This window comes from Ovis aries, chromosome 7, assembly GCF_016772045.2.
Source record: "Ovis aries strain OAR_USU_Benz2616 breed Rambouillet chromosome 7, ARS-UI_Ramb_v3.0, whole genome shotgun sequence".
Classification (NCBI taxonomy): domain Eukaryota; kingdom Metazoa; phylum Chordata; class Mammalia; order Artiodactyla; family Bovidae; genus Ovis; species Ovis aries.
The window spans coordinates 54,908,896-54,924,283 of NC_056060.1; the positions used below are offsets into that span (position 1 = coordinate 54,908,896).

At 37.9% G+C, this 15,388-nt stretch overlaps 1 protein-coding gene across 4 annotated transcripts in view; it reads left to right on the plus strand.

Moving 5' to 3' along the window:
- The window catches only part of WDR72 (WD repeat domain 72), a 221,426-nt gene that overhangs the window by 201,204 nt on the left and 4,834 nt on the right, over nt 1–15,388 (plus strand). For all 4 annotated transcript variants that reach the window (XM_060417921.1, XM_027971818.3, XM_060417922.1 and 1 more), the window contains one exon: nt 12,516–12,620. In XM_060417921.1, coding sequence (XP_060273904.1) covers nt 12,516–12,620 — 105 coding nt within the window. The remainder of the gene's footprint in view (nt 1–12,515; nt 12,621–15,388) is intronic.

Consider the following 15,388-nt stretch of genomic DNA (forward strand, 5'->3'; position numbering starts at 1 on the left):
TCAGATGAGAGAACCAAAGAATGGGACAAGAAGACTAACACAAGCCAATAAAATGCTAGGAAACACAGAAGATGGGAGAAAAATGGATGTTAACTTTAGGTTGTTGAAGACTAAATGAGAGACAGAATTTGAGCTGAGTTTTTAATAAGGGGGAGTTTTGGGCAAGCAGAGAACTAGAGCTTGGTGTGAGAGAGGCTATCTCAAGGTGGAAACCTAAACAAAGTACCAGTGTAGAAAATCATTGGCACATCCAGGAGACAATGAGCCCTGTCCAGCTGTAGTGTATAATATCAAAGTCTAAGGTGGGGGCAGAATCTAGTGAGAAGCCTCTAACATGAGTTGAGACTGTGTCCTAAAAGGCCTTGCAATCCATGGCTCCAGAATTTCTCACTGCTGACTGAATAGAGGCGATTACAGAGTTTTTACATAGAAGCTACATGACCAGACCATGGCTTTAGGAACATGACTTGTTTCAGTTTAAAGAATTACTGCAGGGAGAGACACTTCTTATCAGGCTATAAAAATACAGGCGTGATGGAGAATAGGGTGGGGAGTATAAGCTTCTTGAAGAGTTGGAGGAACTAGAGGTGAGTAACAGTGGTGGTCAATATATAGAGTTTCTTGGCAATTTTACAAATATTGGTCACTTTCTTCTTCAGATTTATGTCCTTTCTGGAGTCTTTGTTGGTGTTCAGTTGCTAAGTCATGTCTGATTTTTTTTGACCCCCATGGACTGCAGCATTCCAGGCTTCCCTATCCTTCACTATCTCCTGGAGTTTGCTCAAACTCATGTTCCTTGAGTTGGTGATGCCATCGAACCATCTCATCCTACATCACTCCCTTCTCCTCTTGGAGTCTCAGTTTTCCTAATTTCTTCTTGAGATATTTTGATAGGACATACATTCTCCTGCCCTCAACTTGCTCCTGGACCTTTGGTTGGCCTCTTAAATTCCACTGTGTCCTATAGTGGCTATAGTCACTAGAGATACACACAGGGTTCCAGGTGCAGAAGCCCCCTGGGTTTGTTGGTTTTCTTGTGGTTAGTTTATCATGTTGATCATTCCCTTCCTAAAATGTAAGAATTAAAGATTTTAAAATTTAAAAAATAAAAAACTAAAAAAAAAATAAAAATAAAAATAAAATGTCAGGCTTACGTTAGCTATTTGTTTACATTTTTATTTTGACCTAATGTCCTTAGGGGTTTCCCTGGTGGCTCAGTGGCAAAGAGTCCACCTGCCAATGCAGAAGACACAGGTTTGATCCCTGGATCAGGAAGATCCCCTGGAGGAGGAAATGGCAACCCACTCCAGTATTCTTGCCTGGGAAATCCCATGGACAGAGGAGACTGGCTGGCTACAGTCCATAGGGTCCCAAAGAGTTGGACACGACTGAGCAACTGAGCAACTGAATAACAACAGCAATGTCCTTAGTCATAAAATATGATAGCTCAGTCATGTTCTTGTTCCATATATTTTGGATCATGTTTTTATTTTGAATGTTTTCCAGAATTTTATACTGAAATGTGTATATAGCATGTATTACCACTGATTCAGCCTTACCATTGTTATCTATAATTAATCTAATCAACCTAACATTTTACAATTCAGGAATCTTTAGTTTTACCTGTAGTTCTGGAGGTTTTACCACATATTCTTCAAAATAATTTGTAACAACCTGTTAAGAGAAGTGTTTTACACTAATCAGGACACTCTTTTATACTTTCTTATCTAGAAATATCTGCTTGTCTCTAAGCTTTTGTTTCGTATTTCCTAGTTCTGTAATTTTAGCATCTCTTTTATATCGAACCTAGTTTTCCAAAAGTCTCATTAGATTATGTTTGCTGATTTCCCTTTATCCACTGCATGTTTGCTATTTAAAACTTTGCTTCTTTAGCTGTGTTTCCTTTATCCTTTATTTACAGATGGCAATAGCCTGTCTAGTATCAAAATGAGACTCTCTACTATTGCTGCTGCTGCTGCTGCTAAGTCGCTTCAGTCATGTCCTACTCTGTGCAACCTCATAGACGGCAGCCCATCAGGCTCCCCTGTCCCTGGGATTCTCCAGGCAAGAACACTGGAGTGGGTTGCCATTTCCTTCTCAAATGAAAGTGAAAAGTGAAAGTGAAGTCGTGTCTGACTCTTAGCGACCCCATGGACTGCAGCATACCAGGCTCTTCCGTCCATGGGATTTTCCAGGCAACAGTACTTGAGTGGGATGCCATTGCCTTCTCCAAACTCTACTACTTACCAAGGCTATATTTGTATTCTATTGTATTATAACCATCTTTTAGAGATACTAGTACAAATACTGAGTGTTATGCAGTGACACAGCCTGAGGATTTGAAAAGGCAACTTTCCATTATTTATCCCCCAGCAAAATCAATATTTTTAAATGCATGGCTCCAGTTTATATGCCTGATATAAGAGGCAGTCAGTGCCAGTGGATCGCTATATTTTCTATGTCTGGTGTGAGTAGATGTGAGAGAAGAGTAATGGTTGCTACTGATTATTATAACACAGTGGTAAAGCACATGATTATCATCCATACATGACTTCAATTCAATTTCAATAAATTCTCTAGTGCACACACTAACATGCCATTTTGATGTCATTCAAATAAAAATAAATCACATTCAGAGTACCCAAGCCTAATGATACAAAATATGGTAACTCAGACCTTTTCTTCCTTGCATCCTTCTTAATGTTGACAAAGAATCAGAAAATGAAGGCATAGTCTAGATAATTTGATTTCCTTATTTTCCATTTCCTACCTAGGAGATGAAAGAGCTCTGACACTTGACTAACCATCTGAGACAAGCATTTTCCCTTGAGACAGAGACAGCTATCAGCTGGGAATTTGAGACTGCCTGCCAATCGTTTTCTCCATGCTGATGGTGTCTTTTTAGGTTCAGCCTATAGAAAGGTTGCTGCTCTTACAAATTCCAGTGGTAGTGCCATTTGACAGTTTCTTCTCCCACTGATTCTAGAGAAAAATATTTTGGTATTTTTCCTTATGGATAACTGTAGACTTTGTTCTGGTTTAAATTGCCCTACGCTGTGAATCCTTATCTGAAGTTCATATATAAATCATGTTTATCTCTAGTCTCAAATGCTAGCATGAAGCTCTTTTGATTGAAGAGTCTCTTTTGTTTTCCTGAACTTCTAAATTTTCAAATGCAAGCTGGGAAGTATACTACAAATTCCTCTTAGAATTCTCCCTTTACTGACTGTTCTTCAATTTATCAATATATGGGAGGGAATCCATTTGTTTTCTTCTTTGGAATCTATTCCTGCTTTCAATTTCTTGAAATTCTGAACAGTAAAATTTCTAAACAGTAAAAATGCACAGGGTTTTGTCCTTATAAGAAAGGTCAAATGACTTTTACAAAATCTAAACTGCATGAATAGTGCAAGAGTTAATTTCTAGACTTTCTTAGATCTATTCCATCACCTCTACATCCTTTCAGTGATGAAGGGGTCCTTTCAAATAAAATGTTGCTGAGTCCCTTTGTCTTAAATAATTATCTCTATGGTTTAATATATAAAGTTTATACAGTTTATTTCCTGTATTAAGAAACTATCTTTACCAAATTTTAGATAAATACAAAAATAATAATAAGTAATATTTCCCTCCCCCCGGCCACCACCACCACCCCTGCTTATTTAACTTATATGCAGAGTACATCATGAGAAACACTGGGCTGGAAGAAACACAAGCTAGAATCAAGATTGCCAGGAGAAATATCAATAACCTCAGATATGCAGATGATACCACCCTTATGGCAGAAAGTGAAGAGGAACTAAAAAGCCTCTTGATGAAAGTGAAAGTGGAGAGTAAAAAAGTTGGCTTAAAGCTCAACATTCAGAAAACTAAGATCATGGCATCTGGTCCCATCACTTCATGGGAAATAGATGGGGAAACAGTGGAAACAGTGTCAGACTTTATTTTTTTGGGCTCCAAAATCACTGCAGATGGTGACTGCAGCCATGAAATTAAAAGATGCTTACTCCTTGGAAGAAAAGTTATGACCAATCTGGACAGCATATTGAAAAGCAGAGACATTACTTTGCCAACAAAGGTCCATTTAGTCAAGGCTATGGTTTTTCCAGTGGTCATGTATGGATGTGAGAGTTGGACTGTGAAGAAAGCTGAGTGCCGAAGAATCGATGCTTTAGAACTGTGGTGTTGGAGAAGACTCTTGAGAGTCCCTTGGACTGCAAGGAGATCCAACCAGTCCATTCTGAAGGAGATCAGCCCTGGGATTTCTTTGGAAGGAATGATGCTCAAGCTGAAACTCCAGTACTTTGGCCACCTCATGCAAAGAGTTGACTCATTGGAAAAGACTCTGATGCTGGGAGGGATTGGGGGCAGGAGGAGAAGGGGACAACAGAGGATGAGATGGCTGGATGGCATCCCTGACTTGATGGGTGTGAGTCTTGGTGAACTCTGGGAGTTGGTGATGGACAGGGAGGCCTGATGTGCTGCAATTCATGGGGTCGCAGAAAGTTGGACACGACTGAGCGACTGAACTGAACTGAACTGAATATTTCCCTTTATTATTTCCACTCTGAATTTGACCAGGGATAAAAGCTGTAGAAATTATCTTGATTCGATGATAAAAAAGAAAAAAGTGCTTACTCATCTACTCACCACTTTTCTCCCTGGAACACTCCTTGCCAAGGAAAATGTACTCTAAAGGACAGATAAAGAACTCCAGGCAAACTTCTCATAGGTAACTCTGGGAACTGCCTTAGAGGGTGAGGAAATGCAACATAAATAGGAGAGAAGTTTGCATTGTTCCTGGTTCTTTCCTTTTCTATTTCCCAAATTACACATTTCCTTCTTCATACTTCCCCTATCCTGCATCCAAGTGTCTCTACAGTCTGTTTCAGCTGAGAGTTTAAATAATTTGATTAGAGTTAGTTTTCATGGTAGGCTTGACTAAGACAAATAACTTCATGGGCTTCAGTTTTACATAAAAAAATAATTTAAAAAAATTAGGTTCTCTTGATTCTCCCTGTGAGAGATTTGACAGGAAGAGAAGACTTCCACAGGAGCATCACATCTCTATAACCATATCCATTCAAACAACTAATGAGAACCTCTTCATGTTTGGGGTCCTGAATCGAAGTCTTCAGAGGAATCTAATGCCATTTCAGCCTAACCCAGTCCAGACCTAACTTCCAGACCAGGGTTTTTCCACTGCAGTTTTGCTTCTTGCAATTATTTGATGGATCCAATTAATTTAGTTTAGGATGATTCATCTTGTACTGAAGTTCATATTTGCCAAAGTGTTTGAGAGATATAACTTATTTTTTTAAAGTTTGGTTTTAAAGATTTGTTTTACACCATTGGCAAACATCTGATGGATGCTTCTATGCCAAGGTGTCACCTTGCTTGTTCTCAGGAATAGCCATACTGCAGCCTCAGTTCTTGGAGAAGGAAATGACAACCCACTCCAGTATTCTTGCCTGGAGAATCACATGGACGGAAGAACCTGGCAGGCTACAGTCCATGGAGTTGCAAGAGTTGGACATGACTTAGCAACTAAACCACTACCACCACCAGGCTCAGTTCTGGCTTCGTCATCTTTCAATTAGGGCCCTCTCACCCTGGCATTACAGTCATCCAAGCATCTCTCTGAAGTTGCCCTGATTTCCTCTGTCCCTCAGTCAGATGAAATTACTTATAGGAAAATAGCAATTTTAACTCAGAAAGGGCCTCAAAAGCCTTCATTATTTCTAAGATTACTCTAGTAGTCACTTATACTCTTTGTATCCTGTTCAGTGATATACTCAGTGGTCAGCTGGTCTTGGAGTCTTAACTGGCAAAATATTCAGGTCTCAGGACATGAAGATGTCAAGGAAGTTGTCCAGTCCAATTCTCTCACTTTATTAGTGAAAGCACCAGAGTCCAGGTAAGTGAAATGACAAGATCAAGGTCATACTATTAGGAACAGAAGTGGAATGAAAAACATATTTTCTTTTTAATTAAGCTTTTTGCCAGTACAACATGCCCCCCCCCACCCCCACCCTGGGGAACTAAGAAGTTCATCTCTGTTAGGAAGTCATTGGTATTCATCTTTGCTTCAATTAAGACATATATTTTAGTTCAGTTCAGTGGCTTAGTCGTGTCCAGCTCTTTGTGACCCCATGGACTGCAGCACACCAGGCTTCCCTGTCCATCACCAATTTCTTATATTTGGGTAATAAAGAAATGAGGAATTTTATTTTACCCAGTGCCTGATCTTAAGAGTTTTCCCTTCAACTACAGGTGAAATTAGTTATTGCTTTTTTAATTCTTAGAAATTCCTATTAGCAGTTTTACTCAGTAATTTCATAAATAGTTCAAGTATCTGCCTTGTATCTGGCATTAGGCTAAATGTACTTTCTTATTTATCAGCCTTACCAAAGCAGCCTATTGCTCAAACTTCCTGGATAACAGGAAAACTTTTATATCTTAGAGGAATAAACATTATTTTAAAAGATGAAGTAACCAATTAATACTACTTTCTCATTCCCATTTATCTTCCCTCAAATTAGACATCTAGTTGTACACCTCACTGTAGAGCCTGGCTATAGAGAAAATAATTTTCCCATTAGATAGTAAATAATTTGATCTTCTGTGTTTATGTATTATATGTATCCCAAAATATCTCATGCTTAAAGCAATTCACACTAGAAAATATCACCCAGAAAATAATATTCTGTGTCAGATTATACTTGCAGAAAGATAATAAAACACATAAATCTAATCTTAACTCATTTTGCTGAACTTGTCCATAAAACAGTTATTGCTTAGTTATAAGGCAGCACTAGATATTTTATTTATTTCTAAGCATTCGTATATATATATATTTTTCCAGTCTCCAGTCTACACTGAACACAAATTAAGCCTAAAGTCTGATGCAGGATGTAGCTATTGCTATTTAAATATAATCGGAAGGTCCTATCACTTGTTTATCTCAGTAGATACTCTTTAAGTAGGGGTAATATGTACACAGCTCTTTAGCTACATATGCTTTTCTGATAAGACATCTGTCCAGAGAGAATCACTCTGTGAACTGAATCTGTGGTCTGTTCAAATGATATTCTTTGTTTCCAACTTTAGTGTTATCACTTAAAGTCTTTTCACTGATTATTTAATTTAAAACATATTGCAGTTTTCTTGTGATCAGTCAGGGTTGCACTAGTGTTTAATTCTAGTTGAACTTATTGTAGTTTTTCTTTCTTCTAAGCCTACAGAAAGATTTTTAAAATTTATTCACACTGATTCCTTATTATTTGGAAGAGATCTAAATTATCAGCAAAGGAAGTGACCAATTCTTGGCCACCACATTTAGCTGGTAGACTGTGACTCAGGTCTTTGACTTCTTCTCCACTACTCATTCGTAACTGAGCAGAGTTTTAGTCTTTTGTGACTTCTGCACCTTGCGCATTATTTTTATGCCTTTGAATAAGATGCAAATAAGATTTTTGTCTAAGTTTTATCTGCTACTACAATGGTTTATTCTACTCCATTGACTAGCATTTCAAACTGGTATATCTTTTTGTTAATGATTTCCTATCACTATTTCCAGTACTTCCCCAAACTCCATACATATGCCAGATGGGATTTATTTTTCAATCACTTATAAGTCATCATATTGAAAACATTATTTGCATTACAAATTTTATTCACACTGTGATTGATATGGATTTTTAACAAAGGCTCTGTATATACTACAGTCCTGGCCCAGCATGCAAGAATCAACTACTGTTTGTTGAGATGATGGAGATTTTTCCCAGTGGTCATTCTCTCACTATGAATGGGGAGGATTTTTCTTGAAGTTGTTTGTTGCCTTGACCTAGCCATCTTCAAATTTTAATGAATATTTGCATTTCTGCAAATGATGAGAAAAGGCAGGAAGGAATTTTTACACATTAACTGAAACCACAATAGAGAATAGAGAGAGGTAAAGGAGCATACCATAGTGGCTCAGACAGTGAAGAATTTGCCTGCAATGCAGGAGAACTGGGTTTGATCCCTAGGTTCGATTCCTGGGTTGGAAAGATACCCTGGAGAAGGAAATGGCAACCCACTCCAGTATTCTTGCAGGAAGAATCCATGGACAGTGGAGTTACAGTCTATGGAGTCAGAAAGAGTTGTATATGACTGAGTGACTACCCTGTCACCATATTTGTTTCAGTAAATTCTTCTATAGAGTCTTCGTCATAAAATTTTCCATGCTTTTTCATTATATGTTCTTCAGTTCAGTTCAGTTCAGTCGCTCAGTCATGCCCGACTCTTTGCGACCCCTTGAATCGCAGCACGCCAGGCCTCCCTGTCCATCACCAACTCCCGGAGATCACTCAGAATGTCCATCAAGTCAGTGATGCCATCCAGCCATCTCATCCTCTGTCGTCCCCTTCTCCTCATGCCCCCAATCCCTCCCAGCATCAGAGTCTTTTCCAATGAGTCAACTCTTTGCATGAGGTGGCCAAAGTACTGGAGTTTCAGCTTGAGCATCATTCCTTTCAAAGAAATCCCAGGGCTGATCTCCTTCAGAATGGACTGGTTGGATCTCCTTGCAGTCCAAGGGACTCTCAAGAGTCTTCTCCAACACCACAGTTCAAAAGCATCAATTTTTCGGCGCTCAGCTTTCTTCACAGTCCAACTCTCACATCCATACATGACCACTGGAAAAACCATAGCCTTGACTAAATGGACCTTTGTTGGCAAAGTAATGTCTCTGCTTTTCAATATGCTGTCTAGATTGGTCATAACTTTTCTTCAAAGGAGTAAGTGTCTTTTTTAATTTCATGGCTGCAGTCACCATCTGCAGTGATTTTGGAGCCCCCCCAAAATAAAGTCTGACACTGTTTCCACTGTTTCCCCATCTATTTCCCATGAAGTGATGGGACCAGATGCCATGATCTTCATTTTCTAAATGTTGAGTATATGTTCTTAGGTGTAATTTAAAAACTACTTATTTTGTATTGTCTACAATTGAACCATTTATTTCTTTGGGAATTTCTTTAACACTAATAATTAAGCACACCATAGTCAAAGGCATCTTTACCAAGTACATGGACTTTCTCCTCTATCTAGCTTCCAAAGGTACTACAAAGATATTTAGAACACCAGTCTTGTCGTTGCAATATTTTGAGGTGTGTGATGAGTAAATGGAACACCTTACATCTTTCAGTGGTAGAACTGTCAAGGAGTGTTTATCTTTTTTGTCTCTCACCCCCCAAATGTAGACTATTTCAGAATGCATTACAGAGGAAATAAACAGTTGATTTTAAGTTAAGGATGAGCCTAGCAACCATTTGCACTATATTGATGTCAAAAGTACCTCTCTGCCAAGCTCTAAAATGCATCTTCAAAAACTACTGAAAATATCCAAGAACTTTAGTGATGAGCTACAAATGGACTTTAGTATTGATAAACAAAAGTCAATATGTATAGTGAAAGGACAACTTACTGTGATAAATGGGCCCACCATCGTAAAGATCAAATTATCGACTATCTACGGCAAGGGAAAACCTGTCTATAGCTAACTTCTACAGGTGAGAGGAATTCGCCACAACAGCAATTCAGGGAACGCTCAAAGCAACATGTAAGGAGAATTCATTAAAAATACATATAAAAATAGGCAGCAATACTCTGTTAAATATATCTGTAACACCAGGCTACTGTATTTCTTTGGCCAGGCTTGAGTTCACATTTTTTCCTTTTGCAGAGAACAAGCTCCTTTTGGGCTACTCATATTACTTCTCAATGAGATTTAATTCAAATTTTACTTCCTAACACACCCTATTGCAGGAGAATTACCTCTGCATTCCTTAAAAACCATGTTACTCTTGGAATATTCTCTCTAATGCTCCTATTAGTTTCTATTATAACTCAACTATATCACAAGTTATATGTGGGCACCTTAGAAATGCCTCATTTTTTTATCCCCTCACATGATCTAGCACAGGGCTCTACCCTGGGCCTGATAATCACCAGATCAATATTTTTTTTTATTTCATCATTTTTGAAATTATTCATTAGAGAAGCCTCGGCCACACATCATGTCAGAGTTAAATGATGAAACGTCACACATCACAAGAAACACCCAAAAGAATAATTGCAAACACTGGCCTATCACAAAAAATAAGTGGAATGGCAATAATTAACCTCTTCAATGTCTATTGTTCCCAATTGACAGAATGTAAGAATTTCTTCCACAGTGAATTTAATCGGATACTCTATAAGCTACCCAGTAAAAACTATAAAGGCAAATCTTGTACCATCTCTCAAATTTGGAAGCAAAAGTGCAATTAAGCCAAAGATCTAATGAACAACCCTTTCTACTTTACTACTGTATTCTACTACTCTAGTCTACTCCCCCCACCACAAACAACACCCTCCAAAATCTTTCTGGAGACAAAAATACCTGCAAAGGTACCTTATAGTGTGAGTTTAATAAAGCTCGTGCAGCTAAAACTATTGATACATCTTACTTTCCTGTTTTCTTGAAAGATCTGGAATGTCAGTTCATCCTGGAACTACTTTATTGCCGCTAAATCTGGTGGTAGGCATGGACTTTGTTGTTCTAATACCATGCTCTCTTCAGCTCTTTGAGGCGCCTGTATCTAGAAGAGCGTTTTGGAGGAATGAAAATCAAGAAAGTAGGCCAGAAAATTTTGACCAATGTAATAGTATTCTGCAAGTTTGATGCATTTAATTATTCCACTTAAACATTTCAAAAAAATCTATGGATTCAAAAGTAAAATAAAGTATGATCTAAACTGAGGAAAATAGGCCATACATACTACTTAGCTCTCCTTCCAAGTCATGGAACACCACCACTTTGTAAATATACATCTTTCATCTCAAGTGGGCCTAAACAAGAAGCTGAACAGGTCAAGCTGAAGATAAAGCATATATACTCTTGAATCAGAAGGACATCCAGTATTGTACCTCTGCTTCATTCATTTGTTTATCTATTTACTCATCACACAAATCCTTAAGAATACTTTCCATAGCCTAGGGTATACACAGGTGACTAAAACAGACATGGTACCTACTTCCATGTTTGTTTTCAGAGAACTCAAAATGAAAAGTTGTGCTTATTTATTCAAAAGCAGAATTTTGAATAGTTTTTCTCGTATTTTATTCCCAAATAAAAAGTGAATTCTAATTCTGTGCTTGCCCTTCCACACAACAAAGCAGCATTATTGGTATTCTGAAAGGGTGGGTGAAACTAGAGAGGATATTTAGAACAGAAACATGTCACTGGTCTCCTTTAAATGTGCGTATATGGGTTTCAGGTTATGGGCACCACTGCTGTGCACAGTCCATGAAAGCAAGACAGCAGTCTGGGAGGTGTGAGCTCTCCTAAGGCTACTTTGTCCCTCAGGCAGCCCTCTGCATCACTTATTGAATGTGTGAAGTAACACAAGCTCTAGCCTCTGCATTTGCTCCCTCATCTCCTAAGGGAGGCTTACAAACAGCAGCCAGCCCACTGCCCTGGGCCAACAGATTATTTCTTATTAAATATCTATGCTAAATATATATATATAAACATATTATGACATAAATATATATTTCCTCTATTGCATTTATGGCTTATAAATAATATGTTGTGTGTGTTATCAGGACCTGAGGAGACAGTGGTAATTTTCACCAAAGAAATCTGTGATAGACAAAAGTCCGTACTGCTTGGCTTTAGATGAGTATGACATAATTTATATTATTTAAGGCTTGCTTTGTTTTGTTATTCAGAATGTCTTCATGAACACCACATCTACTTTTCCTGATTAAGTGATTCCTTGAACAAATATAATAGGGAAATATGTTACTTGTAGAAAAATGTGGAAACTTAAGCCTGTGCTTCTCTAACAGAGCTAGTAGTTGTAATGTGTTTATAGGAAATTTTATATTCCTATTTTCGCTTTCATTTCTGTGCATAATTCCTACTCAGAAAATATCTCATTGTAGTTGTGTGAAGACCTGTCATTCAAAAGATCACCTCTCCTTATTATCATTTGCAATGTATTTATCCTATCTTTTAAAATTTATTTTTATAGGGATTTTTTATTTGTGTTTGGAACCATCATTTTTAATTTGATGAAAGAAAACCAAAATGCATGAAAAGTGTTCATCCACTGTGATTTGTGTGACAAAAAGAACCACTGCACCAGGACAGAGCTGGTCCCATTGCTGTTAATTGAGTATACTCTTTTAGATTTATGCATTAAAAATATGCTTTCTGTTTCGAAGGGATCACTTTGTTACTTTGTAGCTTTTAAGCCATGCTACAAACTTATTTTTCTTCTAGATAAAGTCTCATCTATAGATTTTTCAACTAATTACATGTCTGCCAATACATACTTAGAGGATACATTTTATTTCAATTTATTATTTGTGTTTATGTAGTGTGTCCCTGGAAATATCTGTGGAAATGAAAGGAAATGTTTAATGGTGTTTATTACTACTTTCTCATCGCCCTTTTCTCTTTCTTTGCTCTCTCTCTTTTTTAATAGCTCCAGTCAGTTCGGTCAAGCATGACAGCAACTCAAACTCGGCAAACTTCCAAGACACCGAGGACATGCCTGACAGATGTGTCTTGGAAGAGTCTGAGAGTCCAGGTGAAAGCCATTTAAAAATAGTCAAGTATAAATGATAAATTTGACACAGCTTTGGGGTCCTTGGAAGGGGGTGGGGGGAGAGGACATTGTAATGCTGTTTTCTTTTAGCAGCTGCACTGTCAAATTAATGGTCACCTCCAGGGGTCACAGTGTGGAGCTGTTATCTTTTCCTCCTTCATCAAGAATTCAGTTGGAGGAAGTACAAAGGCTTTATGACTGAGAAGGGAAGCTGACACTATTAGTTCATTATCATCAATTTTAGGCTAAACTGGTTAATAGAGGCAGAGGTTGGAAACTTGAGAAATAGCAACATTTTAAAATATTTCAAATGATGGAATCAAGAGGAAGTGGAGAATTAGGGAGAAAAGAGAAAGCATTCAATAAAATTTACCCTCTGTCCAGGTTACTGATGCTTGTATTTTCTTTGTAGAAAGAATAGACAGAAATGTACTGGAAGGATACGTCCAAGAAAACTTAAGCATGAGTTTTTCTTCCTGTTTTGTTTTGAAGCCTGCCTGGTCTTAACAATGAACTAATTAAGAGGGGGAAAAAAAAAAAAGTTACGAGAGTTGAAAGACAATTCCTGGCTCACTACAAAACCATTAAATGCTAGAAGATGCCTTATTAGTATGAGTGAGTTAACTATCTTCCCTCCCTGAACGTTTTTCTTTGCTGTTTTCTCTGGCTGCTGTGTACCCTCTACCCTCTCGCATCTTTGTGTGCTGATCCATGTATCAGATTTTTGATTCATCCTCTCTGTGGTCTGTCAGCTTAGTTAAGAGATTTCCAAATCTTGTAGCCTTCACTGACAGGGGGCAGCTGCAAACAGTCCCCTGATCCTTCCCCGAGGAGAGCTACTGAGATTTAATTTTCAGTGAAAGGTGCAGCCTGCAATCTATGTCAGGTCCCCTAAGTCATCTTGGAACCCCAGTTGGCCCAGTGGCAATGGCTTGTATTTCAGTCCCCTCCACTACACCAAGATTCCTCAAAAGACGAACTGCTGCTGTGTGTCTGTTCTCAGCCACACTTCTGCCTCAGCATCCATGGGGCTGAGAAATGGCGTCTTTAGCAATGACAGAAAATTTTCATCAGCACAACAGCCCCACCCGCTGCCTTACAGATGTGTCCCACATGAAAAGGGAGAGGGTAGTGGTAGCATTTTTAAATTTAGTTCTGACTACAATTGTCTGATTTTGACTAGGTTTTTAAACTGTGATAATCAACAGTTTTCTATCAATCACCTTACCAGGCAGTTAAATCCATGAGTGAAGTTTTTACTGAAGTGTTCATTGTTGTTGTTGTTGTTGTTGTTGTTGTTTTTTGCAAGAATAGATCAGCTTTATGCTGTTTTAAAACTAGAATAAATTTTGGTCATCCCTCAGTATGAATGTAATTATGGTGACATTAAAATATAGCACAGTCTATCTGATTGGCATAAACAAAAAGATATATCAAAAAAGAAAGATCAATTAGAAAACAGAAGTGTTGATAAAGAATCTTAACTTAAAAAGTGAGTACCATTCTATACATTGGACATCATTAAACTGGTAATAAAGAATGAATTACTCTGGCTTTTTCTTCTGTCCATTCCTGCATTTTAAGACATCTAGCCTTATAGGCCTAGAAACCTCTGGAGAGTTCACTACTGGTCTCACTGCCTTCCACTGAGAATTTGTGGCTTGGTTGTCATGGAGACATCGTATTTCTCCAAGAATTGCTCATATTGATCCGTGGCCGGGCGTAAATGGCCAAGCGAGTGTGAGGAATAAAGGGGGCTGGGCAGTCCTATAAAATGACCAGGGCTTGTGGGGTGGAAATAAGCTCATAGCAAACACTTAGGTAAAAAGAAAGAAGCAGTTTTATTTTGTTTCAAGGTTTCTTTCTGCACTTTGGGCCATTGTCTTCCTTCTCTATGAACTGAAAGAAACTTGTTAGTCACTTGTCATGTCAGATCCTTGGTGCTTGTCCTGACACAGCTGTCAGCCTTGCAGCTCTGTGCAGTTCAGGGACACACAACAAAGAGGCAGTGGCATGAATTATTTATTGCTCCTTGTGTGGATAAAATTCTGTGATAAGAAATTAAGACACTTCTGACAGAGATGCTTGTTTAGTAAGAAAGATTTTGATGATAGAGTGTATTTCCTTGAAGTATGAGCATTTGAGAAACAAAATTCTTAAAACTGAACATGAAGGAAGATTTGTGAAATTGGTGGCAGGGTGGGACTTCCCTTGAACCATGAAAATATGACTGGCCGCTTCTCAACGTCCAAAAATCAACTTCAAAATATCAAGTCATTCAAATGTAGAGCTCCAAAAGTATAAACGTTACTTTGGTGGTCTAGTGACCTCTATTTACCATGTATAGGTGGTGTTGCTCTGGAAAGCATGTTAAACCACCTTTGTTAGAAGAAAAAAATAAAATTTGGGATCTTTAAGTGGTAAGGTTTGAGAAGATGTCCTCAAAACAGTAAAAGTGCTTCAGTAGCTAAGCTTATAACTGCATTATTATATTCATTATTTCTTGTATGGAAAGAAGCATATTTAAATCTGAATGAGCTAATCTTACCATTTTCACCTGGAATATTTCACTTTAAATTATTTTTAGTGCTTTCATATATATGCAAATCCCCTAGTTACAAAGGTGGATGTGATCAGTCTTTTGCCTTTAATGGATATTGACCTTACATGGCTTTATTTATGCAGTTCTAAATAACAAATATATTTATTATATCATTTTTAATGAATATGTCAGTTGTTCAAACGGCACC